The 19028-nt window shown below is 34.0% G+C and overlaps 1 protein-coding gene across 5 annotated transcripts in view; it reads right to left on the bottom strand.

The window, feature by feature from the left end:
- Window positions 1-5260: 5260 nt before the first annotated feature.
- Window positions 5261-19028, bottom strand: part of LOC138323660 (RUN and FYVE domain-containing protein 2-like) — a 51809-nt gene continuing 38041 nt past the window's right edge. For all 5 annotated transcript variants that reach the window (XM_069268425.1, XM_069268428.1, XM_069268427.1 and 2 more), the window contains 5 exons: window positions 18302-18388; window positions 10391-10520; window positions 9708-9802; window positions 8907-9033; window positions 5261-7950 (listed from right to left, as the gene is read on the bottom strand). In XM_069268425.1, the coding sequence (XP_069124526.1) occupies window positions 7801-7950; window positions 8907-9033; window positions 9708-9802; window positions 10391-10520; window positions 18302-18388 (589 nt within the window). In that variant the 3' untranslated portion in view covers window positions 5261-7800. The remainder of the gene's footprint in view (window positions 7951-8906; window positions 9034-9707; window positions 9803-10390; window positions 10521-18301; window positions 18389-19028) is intronic.

The following is a 19028-nucleotide window of genomic DNA, read 5'->3' on the forward strand; positions in this document are numbered from 1 at the left end:
ATTATTTTCATTTTAATCATATTCTTCTAAGTTCTATACATTTTCAAGCTCGCGTACTTCGGCAAGGAAGTCCAAGGGTAGTGGTATCATTGCCTTCCTTACATTTTCTCTTTTCATTCTGTTCATCCACTCGTTTTTCTCACACTCGCCCAGTAATCTTACATTCTCCTCTATCATTGCAAGTAATTCTATTTTGGTGCTGTTGCTGTCTTTTTCAAATGTATTTTTTGTTCTGTGATAAAGGGATTTTGCGTTAAATAGTTCTTTTAGAGGATATTTACAGTTACTCTGTATAAATATATCTAGTAAATTTGTTGCTCTGTCAATGCTGTCCCGTCGAAAGTTGTTATTATGTTGGCACATTTCTAATTTTGATTCTAGTGAATCAATTGTCCTGTTAAATTGGTTCTAATAACAGCGATTTTCATAATGTTTGTCTGAATTCGTCTAGTTCTTTTCTATAAGATGGAACGGGTCTAGGTAGAATTTCAGAAATGGAATAGACAACAGAGCATGAATTGTTTTACGTAATTTGCAGAAAGATAACTGGTTTCTAATAACTGACTGTCACTATTAGAATCTCCACGTACCCACTTTTTGATATCTCTATTGAATTCTTCAAGTATAAAATTAATGCCCTGGTAAGAATCGGATCGTCCACTTCTACTGATAAATCTGCATTTCTTAAATGAAGCGTAAACATCAGGGGGCAAGAAAAATAACAGTATATTTGATTATAAAGGTTGATCAATTGAAATTTGGAGTGATTTCAACCATACCATAACTCTCAAACAAAAGACTGACTTGTTCAATTAAATGATCGTTATCTGTTCTAACTCCTTCCTTGAAAATAAATATTTCTTCCATATATCTCCAGACAAAGTTTACAAGAAAGTTTAAAGTACCATCTTTAGATGATGCTATCCACGAAAAAAATGTTATCAAATTGATTTCAGTAATGTATGTTTGGGATTTCAAAAACAGAAGAAAAAGTTCAGTCCTAGTAGCTTCACGCAATTTTCTTAAATTATCGAAAGCAATATGATGGTCACTACATCTTTTAGCAAAATCCAAGGATTTCAGCGAAATCTTTATAAATGAAATCCCAAGACATTTCTACCAAACTCCGTACCATAGTCATCTCCTCGTGACCAAGACCTACTATTGGAACCACCCAAAAAAAATCATGTTTTTCGTTTAATAATTCTTTATTAATCTCAAAACCAAATTCATGGGGCTTCCGTCACAAGCGACCAATGTCCACTCTCTATTTCCATATCCTAAAGCTTTTATACCTGCATCTTTCCCTATATGTTCCAAAACTTTTTCAACAGCCAGATGTGATGCTGGATTAACAAATAAAGGGTCAGTCAATGTTAATGAAGAATCAACAGAATTAGAAATGTCTTCAAAAGATTTTTGTTTCGCTTAAGAAACCGTTTTCATTTGGCAAGTAGTTGTGGAAGTTTAGATTGTCACAGTTTTTTCTCGTTGCTGAGGAGTGATTTTATGTTGATAAGAAATCTATTTTGTTTGCAGAAGTTATTTCTTGGCGAATAAATACTTGACATCTGTTACATTTATGTTTAGACTTTATATAGGATGTGTTACATTTTGAACATACAATGTTGTTTGCTGAAACAGCATCTTTTTCCAAAGCTTTGAAAACATTATCCGTGACTTGCGTCATTCTTTTCAAAAAGAGGGGACAAGTGTTACATTAACTATATAAGTTGATCAGTAATTGTAGGATCCAATACCTTACAAAAATTGAGACACACCAAAGTCTATAAAAGTTGTAGTTTCTGCTTCTGCTTAGCGCTCGGCATACAGGGAGTGGGACGACTGGTTCGCCCGTTGTCAGTATAATGTGACCGGGTGGGTTGTGTTGCTTGGTGTCTTCGGCGGCATGCTTCAGTGTTATAGCACTTTAAAAACGACAACAGTTCCACTATACAAGAAGACGCAACATGAATATACCACAGTCTCCCAAAACACGCACCTCGCACAACATACACGCAACACACCGCATACATGGGAGGCCGTCCTTACATGACCAAAGCTGTTAATAGGACGTTAATTAATCACACAAACAAAATTTAAATGAAAATCACTGTTTGTCAATGATTGCAACTATAGCCACGAATTAGTGTGATTTTCATATCAAATTGGATACAAGTTTTACATGTATCTAAAGAAAATCTTAAGTGTTAGTCATTATTTCTATAACATGTTTGTTATTATTCCTGGAAAATCATGTACGTAGAATTCTCTGATTATTTTCAAATGCATATGCTTCACCAGAATGCACCGGTGCTGGATCTGGTGGTTCTAACCCTTCAGACAATATTTAGTGTAAATTAGTATGATTACCGCACGGTATAAGTTGCGAGAGTATTTCACAGTTCGCCCTGCTACCTGTATTTTCGTGAGCCAAAAGTATTGGTGAAAATGCTATGGGAGAGGCATAATTAAATCAGCAGTACCTAAAATGCATTCACCTATTAGAGCTGGCTTAAAGTTGTTTTTCCTAGAAATATTGTCATTCGAGTTGTATATACCATTTCCTTGTTCCGTTGTGGATTTTGTAAAATCGTCGATAGCAGCAGAAAGCACAGGGCTGTGACGGTTGATAATGTCATTCGGATCAAGCGCTACAAGATTTTCTAGAGATAATCTGTCTTAACAAGTTTTATTTCTAACAATAACATCTAACAGATAGTCTCTTTCTTGATTTATGACATCTCTAACTATCTTTATCTGTATCATCACCTTTCGTTCACTTTGTAATCTTGCATTTTCAATCTGGAGCTGTTGGACCTGTTGTTGCAGAGATGTGTTCGATTCCTCCAGAATTTCTGCTTGTTTTTAACGTGACATAATCACACAAAGAATATATCATGTAGTGGAGGCTGTTAACATATCCCTGTAGACGAGTTGCTATAGCGCCCTTCATCTTCATTAGGTAGCCATATATGGAGGAATCAAATTCAGCTGCTGTAGGTGAATCAGAATTTCAGAGTCCATATCAGAATGGGATGGTGAATAGAGTCTCTGTTGTTTTGGATCAACAACATCCTCATGATTTTCGATGGTAAGGGTTCGCTTCACCTAAGACATACAAAACAATACTCAAAATGTATTTAAGGAAACATCTTAAACTTGCCCTTTATCTAACAAATATAAGTGTAGTAAGTGAATGAGCGAAAGAAACAGAGAGAGAAGCATAGAGAAACAGTGATACAGAGAGGCAACACTGGAAGACAGAGTTTCTGAGACAAGAAACATTATGAAGACTTAACGAAGCAGATACCGATACAATGATATAGAGATACAGACAATGATACAGAGATACAGAAAATGATACGGGGATGCAGACAATGATACAGAGATACAGAAAATGATACGGGGATACGGAAAATGATACGTTTATACGGAAAATGATACGTTTATACATACAATGATAAAGAGATACATACAATGATACAGTGATACATATGCATATTTTTGTCTCAAACAATGTTGAACTGATAAACTAAAGATATTTTCATGATTCTCTGACCTTTTTATATTTTATGAGTTGGTGGTCATACTGAAGCAAGCTCACTTACCACTGAATAACAACACATGTCGAGATGTAAAATCTTTACTTTTCAGAACACCTCGCCATTGGGGATCAAGCAACACCTCTGGGCTTGTGAATATGAACTGATAATATCCATTTTGAATACTGTCCCGATCTGTACTTCTGTCAAACGTATGGCCTTAAAACCTAGCGAGTTCAATCTTACAACTTGCTCCTCCATTATAGACTTTAGCGGAGTGATCACATTGGTCACGCATGTATCCGAAATTCCATCTTTCTCTATTTTGAACCGGTCCGGTCAGTTTTGTAGACGGAGTGTGATAAAAATAATAGTGTTGAACTTTAGTGAACTCCCACTGCACTGCACAAATCGAATGAACGTAAACAAAATGGTTGGAAAGTAAGAGGTAAATGTAAAATGCAAGAAACGGAGCGTCTCCTCACTTTATACTTGCGTGATGTACATATGTGCTATAAGTGAAGAACCTCCCTCCGCGGTTCCCCGTCGAATGAAAAGTCTCGTTTGACTTTTGACTTATCATTCTTACGCTAAATACAAATTGTTTTATATCAAATAATAACAGATATGGCTTAAATTTCATTTGTCAACCATCGTAAATTGGAAAATAATCTTAAAATGTGGAAAACTAATATTCCTTGCTATGTCAGCAAGTTTGTTGTTCATTATAACCTCGCTTTCGGCCAGCTTTCGTTTTGTGTTCCAAAAATAGAATATGACGGTCTATTGTTATCATTTTGGGGTAGGTATTCCCCACGTTTTCCTGTCATTTAAGATCAATCATTGTAATAAAATATTGAATAAACATCTGAAAACCATATCTAAGCATACAGAATAAATTATTTAAGGTTCATGTCCCTTTTTGAGTATATTAAAACTCTTTTAGATATATGAAATATATAAATTTCCCAATTTAAGAATATGCAGTTGTTTTATGGGATAACTGCTCTGTGCCATCTAAAAATCTGCTAGAGTCTGTTAAGTTAGAAGCCGCCATGGTTATAACGGGATTGCACTGAGACACCTCACTTAATACAATTTTATAAAGAACTTGCATGGTATACGTTTGTTAAAGATACCGGATTTGTTTGTAAATGGCTCAAATAGAATTTGCCTCATGCCAAATCCTTTCGCTTTTTGCAATAAAATTTGTCGAAATTAACATATTATACAAATGTTGTGAATAATCAGCTGGCTTTCGAAACGGAGAAAAAAGATAAATATGAATAAGGCCAGAAGTTGTATACCATCACTTCTTACACCATTTTCAGTACACCTGTTCAACATTAGATTGGCTAGTATTTGTTATTCAGAATTTAGAATGTATCACTATTAACAATCCATTTTTCAGTTCACTTTTTCAAATGTAGCAGCACTTATATATATATTATATTTGTGTTGAAAACTAAAAAGACATGTTTATAATTTTATTTATTTAAACACTACAGTCATTATTATTATATTTGTGTTGAAAACTAAAAAGACATGTTTATAATTTTATTTATTTAAACACTACAGTCATTTTATGTATGACATACATGCGTCTCATGACAGGTGGATCTTTGCTATTATGGTCTTTTATGATATTCCGATGCTAATGTATAAATTACTGTTCCAACTCGATGCATTTTTTAATTATAAAAGCAAAAGGTAAAGACTAGCAATTAATGTATGCTTTATTCATAGAAGCACTTTCAATGACTTCGATGACCCCGTAACAATGACTTTCAAATATAGCACGTGAATATTATACATTTGATATAGTTCATTTACCAAATATGTTTGCCCTGTTAAAATAGTACATCTATATTCATAAGCATTATACATCAACACATAAACACGCATATAGGAACAACCTTATACACGTAATAGTTACGTTCATATTTATATATATATCACATTATTGTTAATGAACATTCTCAATGATTCCTACTAAATAATTCTCATTACCACCAGACACATTCATCACTTTGTATTTATACTTTGTATTTATATTTCAATTTTATAGGAAAATTTCGTAAATTCTCCATTCAACATTTAATCTATGGACACAACGCATTTTTTATTGTGAGAACATCTTCATGAAATATTTTGATATCCCAAGTCAATCGAAAAATGATCGAAAAATCCATGTGTTTGTACCTGCGTCAGTATCCGAATTATGGATAATCTAAGGATAAATTGTTGAAATTAAAAACTAGAAATTTGTCTTTTAGACATTAAGTGATCGCTTACTACTTCCTATCCTTAATTTCCAGTATGAAATCATCCACGACAACAGGTGTACGTAGCACTTTCGCTCATTATCCTTGGGACTATTGCAAGGAGATGGTTTACGCCCTTGGTGTATGTAAGAAATTAAAAGAAAAAAAATACTTTTAGCTTTGTTAAGTGTGTTCTTTCATACATAGAAGTGTATTTATTATCATATTGATATTAATACGATAGACATGTTTCGCTGTTAAAAACAGTCGTCCGCTAGAACACTGTCAAGTCTCTTTGCACGTGGTGACTTACCTGTAGCATGCTTGAACACCTTTCTTGAGTGCATTAGATATAGACCTCAGATAATATTTTATAATGATTTTTATCCTGTTTGTCATACGTCTGGCTGTGTAATTTTGGAAATATTTATTAGAACTGCAGCAAACGCGGACTGTGGTCACATGATTTAGTAACCGATAGTGCAACGTACATATACACGTAGGACCTAGGATGATGTGAAATAAATTAAATGTGTGGCCGGTACCAACAGTTATCGTTTTCGTCACTTTCTTTTATTGACTATATAAACCTGATTTGCATTGTATAGTTCCGAATGTTTCCGAAGTCGATCAGATGCTTAGAGTATCGTGACCGATGCAAGAGTTTGTATAATATGCCGCTTGTAGTTTACACAAAACAAACGCGTTTAGCACTGCACTTTCACTGTTCGTAATTTATAGCAGATTATCGCTGATACGTATATCTTTGTTTATGTTTTGAAAGGTTGGTGTCACTAAATCACGATGAAATTTATCAAACGGTATAAGACACTGACTTCCTGTATCGCGTTCGCAGTTTGAATCTGCGCATAGCGGATGTACAGAATCTACACCCGACAAGGAAAATAATAGTGCGAGTATCCCCGCACTTACGAGTACCCTCGCAATAAAAAATGTATATTGCAGATGATAGCTATAATCATATATGTCCAATGCGAGTTATTAGGCCTAACAACATTGTAGCCTAATTTTATTTTCTATGGAAGCATGTTTTGAGTGTGAAAAATAACATAATTAGATAATATCGTGAAAATATGTTCCGACCTTATTTATATATGCATATGTAATCCGTGGCAGGATTATGGCTAGATGCATCATCCAGCAGTTATGGATTTTATAATTATAATGAGTAAAATGGCGAAACTTCCACAAAATAAACTGGCAAGTAATTATAATATGAGTATAAAAATCATATCAGAAAGACAAGTGCGAACTGAACACATTGTCAATAATTATACATACCGGTACATTGAATTCTGGAGAATATCCCCTTTAAAAAAAGAACTTTCCATCGGAATGTAATAGTGTGCTCATCAAGGGCTTTCCTTCAATTGTTATTATTTTCAGACATCAAATATGTGTACAGTAATATTGTCTTACTTCAGGCCTTCAGAATCACTACGAAATAACATTTTAACAGGAACAACAATATTTTTCATAAGCATTTGAGTATTTTCCATAACACATTATTTCTTATGACTTCCAATTGTGCGTTAGATTGAAATAATATGATAAGACAGGTGAACCAAATTGACACTTTATGACTTTTAACGAACAACTGATTAAACATAGCTTGCGTAAGCAATCATGATAAACCAATCAGCAGAAATTAAATAAGTCGATTAATTTTACCAATTCAACGTTCACGGTTTTGAGGTTTGTGATGTGATACCGCTAAAAGTTTGATTTGGAGAATCTGTCTTTATACATCACATCTTACCATGCAAACGCATGCAAATAACAAGTCAGTTTTCGTAACTGAATCAGTAATTTGATGTGATAATGTTGACGACAAAAGCAGAACTTCAAGAGACTTATTGTATTGAGTTCATATGATCCGTCATTAAATATGAATCTTAATTTGGTCAGCGGAGTGAGGAATTATCTCCCTTTAGTCTATTTGACAACATTGTGTGGTAGAGTAGTCTCCCCTAGGCTTTGCTTCCAGCCGATGAGTAGCGCTGGAGTAGAACAGTTTGACAAGTATCACAGACACGCACAGGTTTAGCTGACGACGGTAACGGCATCTTATTGTCCGAACACTCATTACAGAAAATCTCACCACAATTCCGACAATGATGCTGTAAAAATAGAGAAGATAGAAAAACATCATTAATAAGAAAGTGTATCCTTATTGAAAATTTTGCTTCAACTTACTATGTTATAAACATTTTGCTGTAATGCGAACTTTCAAAAATAAATCAAAACAAAACGCGTATATAAATATTCATCATATAAATTCTATGAAATAAATTTGAATATTTTAGTTGTGTTTTTCAGCTAATCTCATTCGGACACTATTAACATAGTACGTGGGTGGAGTGGATCTAACATCAAACGCTCAATATCTATAAGTCCAAACTCCTGTAAAAATTGACTGCAATTCAAACAATGATAAACGTTCTCTAACTTAACTATAGCCATGCCTTCGTAGTTTTGGAAAAACAAGGTTGATATCAAACACTCGTAAGTAAATTCACATGTGCAACACTTTTAAAACCTTCTCCTTTAGTATGGTAGTAGGATTACCCAATGAGCATACTGATGTTATCCAAAAAAAAATGCAAGCGCATAATTGCGATCTCTCATCCGGCTAAAGATCTAGAAAATCCAACTGCACCAAAACACCTGTGAATTTACCAACCTTTCCTCTAGCTATGGAAGGTCAAACTTCACTAAAACACCTGTAAATCTACTCACCTTTCGTCTAGCTGTGAAAGAGTCAAACTTCCCTAAAACACCTGTAAAGTTACCAACCTTACGTCTAGCTTTGGAGAGTCAAACTTCCCTAAAACACCTGTAAATTTACCCGCCATTTGTCTAGGTATGGAGAGTCAAATTTTCCTAAAACACCTGTAAGTTTATCCACCTTTCGTCTAGCTATGGAGAGTCAAATTTCCCTAAAACACCTGTAAGTTTATTCACCTCTAGTCTAGCTGTGGAGAGTCAAACTTCCCTAAAACACCTGTAAATTAGCAAACCTTTCGTCTTGCTATGGAGAGTTAAACTGCCCTTAAACACCTGTAAAGTTACCAACCTTTCGTCTAGCTATGGAGAACTCTTTATTACAGCTACTACACTGTGAAGCATCCTTATCACTCATCCAGGCAGCTTCCTTTGTTGCTTGACTGGCCTCTCGCATGTCCTCAACCTTAAGCTTTGATCTGAAATGACATATACAGTTTGTCACAGGAACATTTGGTAAGACGTGAAGATGTATTACAATGTAAGTAAAGTACAACTTCTGTGTATTTGCAAATCATGGATAACAAATCTAGAGAAAGATATCTGTTTGTAAATGATCTCCGCAAGTATTATAAACTATTTTCAATGTCTAACAGTACATCAACACAGTTGAATAATACACCGTAAAGCCGGTTATTGAGAAATGGAAGAATTATCTCTTTTTATATTCGCTAAAATTGACCTTTTCTCGTTTTGAAAAATTGACTCGCGAAAATAATCGGCTTTACGGTATTATACATAATTAAATAATTTTGACTTACAATTCCTATTGGGAGGACAAGAACAACCGAATGTCATTTACACAGACTAAACATTTCTTAAGAAAACATTTTTCAGGCAATGTAGTTCAAAGTAAGCAATCAATACAACATTCTTTCATGTGCAATTAACTTGCGATCAAAGTATATTTACGTTCAATAATCTTATTGAATTATTATCAATCTTATTTTTATCGGTAGTTCTTTCCATTCATAAATTAATCTGAAAATGTTAATATTCGCAAAAATGGTTTGAAATAGTAACCACGAAAGAAAATGGTTTTGATTCAGAGTTATTTACACTTGTTTCGTTACATATATATATGTATGCTTACTCGCTAAGATGGGAGCCGAGTTCAGCCAGAGTTCGCTCCTGTTCCTCACACGTTTGTTGCAGGTTTTCGTGCATCTTTTGTAAAGATTTATACTCCTAGAATTAAACAAATTGAAATATACACTGATAAACAGGTTTGTCATTGTAGTGGAAGAGTTCATGTAACTGATTAATGGTGGATGTTTTCACTTGAAATGGACAAGTCAAGGAGCATTGTTTTCGAAAATAGGTAAATAGTGAATACATTCATGGCGATAAGCGGGTTTGGTGGTAAAACGGGTGGCGATATAACGGGGATTTACTGAATGTTTGAATTTTCAAGTATCATTATTCATTTTCTTACGTCATGCATTAAAAAAGCATTGCAGTCTATGGCATTGTTAAAAACCACTTTTAACTGCGACAAATAATGCTAAGGCTTACATCGGTATAAAACGACTATATGTACAGATACTGAGTCATACTAAATGTTAATAGGCAACAAATACTTCATGTATTACACGATAATTTGTAGTCAATATCAAATACACTATGTAATAATAGGTTATACTATGTCTCAGATTTCCTAGGTTAACTCCTTCAACGTTATTGCCAGTATTTATGCGATATGAAATGCGGAGTAATGAAGGCTTATCACTTTCGTGGTAAGCAAAGTAAAGAATTATTGTATATCATTATTGATACCTTTTCAACTTCCTTGACCTGTGTATATTCTGCCTGTAGTTGAGCTGTAGCCTCTTTTTCTTGTTCCAATGTTTTCTGTAGCGTACCACGCCATTCCCGTTCTATCCTCAGATCCGTTTCTAATGCTGTTCTGTTAACAATGCATGTGTATCATAACAATTAACCCAAATTATTACTTAATTATAATAGTCTCATCGAATAAATGCTGTCGCAATGAAATTATTTTGTAATATACAACCCCGCTACTTCCTCCGCGGCACGTTCACACATGTAATTATTTGTTTTGATGATTTAATTTTTTTTAAACTTTCGACGATACACATTAATGAAATTACGATGTCGATTGCGGGGGGAATGAATATTCGTTTCAATATTATGAATGAGGATGAAGACGTGACACTTTGTAATCCTTATCACAGTCTATTTACTCGAAGATGACCAAAGTAAAGCTAAAAAAGTGACCATTATCTGTGCTGATGTTGCATCAACTTCATGAGATTTCGTAAAAAGACCATCTGAAATTTGAAAAATAAGTTACATGTACAATATATGCATTATTCGAGAGTTCATCTGCGTTCAGGGTAAAATATAAATGTTGATATGCGATGATTCAGTCTTTCGCAAACATCGGCACGTAGATGATAACTACATCAGCAGATTTTTGAAAGAATTGTCACATTCTAAAAACTTCCTCCGTAAAGTATTCAAACCTCTGACGTGTATACTATGTAAACAATAATACCAAATTATTCAAGAAATAAAATTATTTTTCTAAGATGCGTCGGTCAGTAACAGTCTACGCTCTACTGGTACATACGTAATCTATCGTAAAGCTTGCCACACTAAAAAAAAATAAGGAAGAAGGTGTTGTTAAATGGTCTACCTTTGCGCCGAACTTTTACTTGTAAATTCATTATTATTTCATCCATAGGTGAATTTGGTGTATTGTGTTTACCATGTTATTAGTGAAATATTGCAAAAACACAACGAAAAATAATTGGTACACAGATCAATCAGGCGGTATCGCGATTGTGAAATGACATCGTTTGTATGATAAATATGACTCCTACGGTAACTGTAATGTCATTTAGTACCGCCAAAACATGACGATACGTTTACCAGAACGAGATTATTTTACCATTTCTAATTCAACGTAATTTTTTAAAATTTATTTGGAGCATGTTTGCATAGATATTTCGTTCGGCCAAACCTCATCAAAATCCACCTTGTATTGTAGGATACTAACATATAAGCTTATGTCCCTTAACCAACCCCAAAACCACCTTCCGTCACTTCTTGTTCTCAAATGGTTGATATATGAATCATAACTGTATTCATGTTAATGTTTTGTCCAACCCATTTCGCATTTACTTAACCAATACATGCATGGTGGCTATCTTCGATAGGCACTTTGATATAACGTATACTTAAATGAAAACACCAATTTTCAACCATTAATATTTTCTCGTTAAAATGACTTGTTAAAACAATAAATTTTCTAAAAGAACTTCAATGGCATTCTCACTGTAACAGTTTAATTTAATGAAGATCAATGAGAAATGAATGCATTAAAGGAATTACGAAGTCGATTGCTTGGAGAATGAATATTATTTTCAATATATGAATGAGGATGAACACGTAACATGTGACACTTTGATGTCTTCCTCATATATGTTGCTAATAAGAACAAAGACAATATGATTCGCTTATTTTATGTTGTCCCACTGTTGATTAAGTTTATAAATGGATTACTTGTTAATTGGTTATGTTTTCGCCTCTTTTGCTACGTATGCAATGACTTAACCAATACAATGCCCATGTATGGTGGCTATCTTCGTGACGCACTTTGAGAAATGCCACTTTTCAACTATTGATATTTTTTCGTTTAAATGGCTATTTAAATTTTTTCTACAAGTACTTCATTGACATTCTCGCTATACCAGTTTATTTTACGAAAAATACCGATTTTGCAGCAAATAAAAATGGAAAATATTTCTATCTCGTTATTAACAGAGTCACCCTGACCACTGATTCTATATTAGGTACATAGTATGTGTAGTTGATTTTGAGTTAGGATCCTAGTTTTATAATAACAGCATGTTCTTCGACTGCAGAGGTAGTTTATATAAAATAATATATACATTTCGTCACTTCTAACCGTTAGGGAGAATACATGTTATCATACTCACCGACAAAATTTTACAACACATGATGAATTGAATAATAATAAACTCGGAATTTATATGGTTTGCATATTGCATATTTGCATTAATTTCCAGTGATTAAGTTTGGCTATATTCGCGTTTGTTAATTTCCGCGGTAAGATACCCGCGAATATAATAAAAAAAAACAAGTTGAAGTTAGATAACCTGTGAAGTTCATTACTGCCGTAAATTCACAAATAGGGAATATTTCTCCCCGTGAATTAACATTAAAGAGGAGATCGCGAAATTGTAACTAAAAAGGAGATCGTTTAGGTATGTTAGAAGCGAAGCGTTTAATTATCCATCTGCCATAATTTCTACCTTACAAAATTAAAGTCTATGATAAAAATAACTTCCTCTTTGTTTTATGTAGATGTTATTCGAACGCTTCCATCACGAATCCAGATAATAAAACACGTCAATAATGATAAGGTTTCAGGTTTTATATTCGTTGGTACTCTAACATGATCAAAAAACAATTTCGTTGCCATGACCTCTTATGAACGACTTTTTCAAAGCATATGACGGACTGATTGAAATGAAGGGTAATATTGATATTATTGTCTACATCCCCTTCAAAGTAGTGAAATGAAGGTAATAATTAGGCATTAAGAATTATAAACAAATTATTGATACAAAGAGGATGCTGATAATATACTAAGAGAACACCGCTATGTACTCTAACTAATTTGATAAGTTAAGGTCATCAGAATAACAACAGAAAACAAAAGGCAGATAGAACCTGTGTAGCTTGTCTGGTTAGTTGGGTAAATATAATGAAACCTCATATTTCGGGTAAGTACCAACAACATATACATTTTATTATCTTGCAATGTCACCTGAGACGAAGTCTCAAGTGACCTATTCTAATCACCTTTTGTCCGTCGTCGTGCGTCGTGCGTCGTCCGTCGTCCGTCGTCCGTCGTATGTCCGTAAACAATTTACATTTTCAACTTCTTCTCCAAAACTGCTGAAGCAATTTCAATGAAATTTTGCACAAACCTTCTAAGGCATAAGGCAAATCAAAATTGTGAATTATATGAGAGCTATGGGAGGGGCCAAAAGGGGTAAAATTGACTAAAATTTCAAAAATCTTCTTCTCCACTCACAGATGTGATGGAATTAAATACTCTTCATAGATAGAAAGGTCCTAAGGTCCTTTACAAAAATTGTGAATTATATGACCCTGGGGTCTCAGGTTTCCCCCTGGGGAGGGGGTTAAGTTTACTATAGTTTATATAGGGAAAACACATTTTTGAGTATTATTTGATCATTTGTAATAAGAAATGAGTCAAATATTGTCAGAATTATCAGTATGAGATGGCCATTGAATCCTATTAACCAGTTTTCCATGACTGACCCCCAGGGGCCTTAGGGGCGGGGTCAAAAGGGGTCAAATAGGCTCAAACTTTAAAAATCTTCTTCTTAAATACTGGAAATGGTAGAATCACATACTCTTCATAGATGGACAGGTCTTAAGGTGTTTTATGAAAATTGTGAATTATATGACCCTGGGGTCTCACGTTTCCCCCTGGGGAGGGGGTCAAGTTTACTATAGTTTATATAGGGAAAACACATTTATGAGCATATTTTGCTCAATTTTCATAGAAAATGTGTGAAACTTGTTTAGAATTATTAGCCTGAGATAACATTTTATTATCATATATCTATATTGGTCCTGGTCAACCCCCTCGGGGCAGAGGGGTGGGGCCAAAAGGGGCAAATAGGCTCAAACTTTAAAAATCTTCTTCTTAAATACTGGAAATGGTAGAATCTAATACTCTTCATAGATGGACAGGTCTTAAGGTGTTTTATGAAAATTGTGAATTATATGACCCTTGGGTCTCATGTTTCCCCCTGGGGAGGGGGTTAAGTTTACTTTAGTTTATATAGGAAAAACACATTTATGAACATTATTTAGTCATTAAAATAGGAAATTAGTCAATTGTTGTCAGAATTATCCCTATGTGATGGCCATTGAATCTTATCAACAAATTTTCCATGACTGATCCCCAGGGGCCTTAGGGATGGGGCCAAAACGGGTCAAATAGGCTAAAACTTTAAAAAAAAAAATTCTGAAATACTGGAACTGGTTGAATCAAATACTCTGCATAGATGGAAAGGTCTTAAAGTCCTTTACAAAAATTGTGAATTATATGACCCTGGGGTCTCAGATTTTCCCCTGGGGAGGGGGTCAAATTTACTATAGTTTATAAAGGAAAAACACATTTATGAACATTATTTGCCTATTTTTCATAGGAAATTAGTCAATCTGGGTTAGAATTATTAGCCTGAGATAGCATTTTAACATCATATCCATATTGGTCTTGGCCGACCCCCAGGGACCAGAGGGGCGGGGCCAAAAGGGGTCAAAATGGATAACATTTCAAAAATCTTTCTTCTGAATTCACATAATCTTCATAGATTAAAAAGTCAAATTTATAAAATCACTGACTGACTTCAAGGGCCTGATGGGCCAATATATAGTGTTTATATGCATGTCTTTGTTTCATTCTGTATCTGAAATCAGGTGACCGTTAAGGCCCATGGGCCTCTTGTTTAATTATCTTGCAATGTATTATATATGCATTAAACATATAATATAACGGGTAGGGTTGGGTGCGCTTATTCGTTGTCTTCGTTTATTGAATACCTAAATTTACCCCTTCGGATCCCGCCCTCAAGCCTCCAGAGGGTTAGCCTAACCATTTAAACAATTATATTTACAAAGATCACAAAAATATGATGATTGGTATAAACACTTGACCGTTATGTTCTTCTGTTCATAGTTACGGGTAGGTAAATACTTATACTTTACACTTAAGAAGGGTCTCTATTGGGTGAGAAATGAACCCGCTAGAGCGACGAGGTGTTCATACCTACGTGCGAAGGTACATACACATTGTGCACGCCCGCGAGAACCTATATTACTATATCTCTTAAACGTTTTCCTCATTTTTTCATATTGATTTTATACCAATATTATCTAAGTTACGCTTACATTCGCAGAGTCTAAATAATTGAAATTATTTCCTTTCGATAATATTTTAAACTCCATGTTCCCCTACTCTTGCTAAAAGGTGAATAAAATGAGTTTAGATCAATCACCAGTTTGACATTTCATCCTTGGAAAAATATTTTTGTTAAAAATGACACCACAAGCTATAGCTATTCAAAAACACCGTTCTCATTTGTCCTTCCGTTAACTTGTCATTTTACTGATGAACGATTATCTTCCGTTTACAAAAGTACCGCAGGGCGGCATTGTGAAGCTGTTATGAAGATGTCTTCCTCATATCTATTGCTAATAAGAACAGAACGTGTAAACACAATACGATTCGCTATTTTATATGTTAGTCCACTGTTCATAAAATTTATCAATTAATCAATGAATAATTAATTGGTAATTGTTTATGTTTTCGCCTCATTTGCCGTGTATCTATGAATGAGTCACTTGCTATATTTTCACAATTCTACCTAATTCTGCAGAACATTTTCTTTAATTAACACACATATCGATAAATTGGACTGTACGTAGCACATACACGTGTACATAGATAACGCTGGTATACTATCACGGAAACTGAAACGTTTTTTAGTTACTTTAACCAAATTACTTTTTAACAACGAAATGTTTTTAATAAACAAAATACGTCTTGTGGAATTAACGATAGTATTTCGGAATGCATTTGGATCGTTCAGAGATAAAAACTAAAAATCTCGTTCATTATCCTTTACGTAGTTTATGATTCTATTGACACAAAATAACTAAAATAGACAAAGAATCGTATGCCTTTATTAGTTTTGTAAGTGATACTACTAAAACAATGTTTAACGAGAGCTGTCGTCAGAGTGGACGATAAATACTCCCGCTAGTTTAGGACGAGTTCGCCGGACAAAGTTGTGTCTACAGAGAGACGGACAACCCGATTCCAGTATAACCCCACCCTTAACTTCGTTGCGGGGGTATAACTAAACGAAGGTGTGTTCTAATTTGTATCGGAGAAAATTACTGATCTCATGCATATTGTTCTGGGAATAAATTATACAAAAAAAAAATCCATTTAAACGTTTCGAAATCGAAATTTTGTTTCCTTAACATTATTATGGCAATGTTAATCTAAAACATGAAAATTGGGTGCTGGGGTTTCCACTAAATTTGTCAATTACAGACACTGCTAATCTGCTTACGTCAAAACAAATATCATTCACATGAAACAACCCACGAAACTTTATCTTCACATTTACATCTGTAGATCAAATGGGGAAGTATATTCTATGTCTCACTCTTGGGTTTCTCAAACACATCTCCCATTAATGTTTTTTTCAAGACACACCCCTATGCCGTACGTAATATTGAATACAATCATCAGCCATGATGTATGGAATAGTTTTCTGTGCAAAGACGAATTAGTATTTTCACTTATCGAGTTATAAGAATCGTAAACATTTCTTCTTTTCCCCCATGTGGACATATTTGCATTGCTTTTTAAATGCCTACTTCAAAAGTATCTTCTGATTAAAGCAATAAATCTTCATGCAAATTTATAATCAACACGACAAATTTAAACCTATTACTTGAAATAAAGAACATTTTATTTGGTTCTTGTCTAAATGAATACCGACCTACTAACACAATATAGCTGTCATGGACAATTTTAAAACATGATCTGCAAAACAGCAAGAAAGGTAAACAATCCCGGCAGCTGCGAAGAAGTAATAGCACTCTTTCCCGCACTAAAATTATAAACTCTGCAAAAGCTTATTGAAAAAAAAACAAAAAAAATATTGTTTGATCAGATGCATACAACGATTCCTTTGACCCTTTTTCAAATTTGGTATGAAAACATACATGGTTTATTAAAATTCCGTTTATAAGTATTATCTAATCGTGCAAACGATATATTCGATGCGAGAGTGTATATTTTTGTGTTTATGTTTGGTTCAGAATTAAAATCCCTGTTCGTTTATCTAAAGACATCGAATGAAGAGAAATGTCATCTACGACCAGTCACCCAATCATCATTCAAATGTTATTGGGTCAACTACACTCATGACTACTTTTGTTATGCCATGCCACAATATTGAACAATTAATGAGATAAATGTAAATGCATCCAAAAGAACAAAACTAAATTCTGTAATAAAACCAGTGGTGGACGTTTCACCTACAACTGCCTTATTTAGAAACAAGAGGCCCAGATGAACTGTATCACGCACCTGGTTTGATATGCGAAGCAATGTTCTGAATACAGGTGTAGTGTTTATTTCCTCTTGCATCAGGCGGGTCAGAGACAAGATGTATTCACACTTTGTTCACTTTTCACCAAGAATGTCTCTGATCAAATTTGGTTACAATCCATAAAGAACTTTATGATAAGTAGCGATTGAGGGAAATGTTGAGGAACGAACGGAGGGATGATAGACGTCGCGCTATGGCATAAAATAATTATTAATAAGTTATCATTTTTTCAGTAAAAACTCCAATAATGTGTAAAACATCTTATTGAACTTTCGTAGTGCTAAATTCCATTAGATAACAAAGTGATGATAAACATATCTAAAATCGAATACATTTCGATAACAATAAATAGGGAATAACTAATTTATATTACAGACGTATTAATAAACTTTCAGTTGAATGTTATAGTAATAATTAAATAACTCTTTCAAAAATCCATGCAATGTTGTGAAATCACCTATCTTACCGTTTACAATCTTTATCAGCTATAACCTGACCAAGTTTTCGGGCTGTTTCCTCTGCAGCTATTTTGTCAGAATCTGCCTGTTTAAGTCTGTGGTTACCATGACAACAGAAGCCGCAACACATAAAACATGCAAAAGAAAGAAAAATACAAAATGAGGAGGAGAAACTAAAAGCGATCGTATATAGGTTTCTGGTATAAATACTTCAACTTAAGCGCAGTACATATTTTCAATTGAACAACATATATATATTATCCTATTCATATCTTGTTTTGTAAATGTCTCACGAAGTCATCTTTTGGTTACGTAAAGGAAAGAATGCATGAGAAGGGTTTTTTTTTCAAATCTCATACCCTTATACTAGTCGTAAACGAAACATGTGAAATTCATATTTGAATTTTTTTTTTTATAAATCTATTATCGAGAAAATATGTTTGATAATGTTATATGTTTATCAACTCAAAAAGAAATTAGAATAAAGGTATTGTTGATATTGTTGATAGAACATGTGCAATTGAAGCGTATAGGAAACTGAAAGCTGATAGCATTAGCGAGTCATGAAAACTACTTGGTAACTACAGGATGTACACAAATATATATATATGTATCATAGGTACATCAATATGGTTTTCAAATACAACATGAAGTGGTACAGTAAAAAAAGAAGGACAAATCAAAATTAAAAACAATTCACCACCTAATATCCAGCTAGGATGACAGATGTATCTA

The sequence above is a fragment of the Argopecten irradians genome, chromosome 5 (genome assembly GCF_041381155.1).
Source record: "Argopecten irradians isolate NY chromosome 5, Ai_NY, whole genome shotgun sequence".
Lineage (NCBI taxonomy): Eukaryota > Metazoa > Mollusca > Bivalvia > Pectinida > Pectinidae > Argopecten > Argopecten irradians.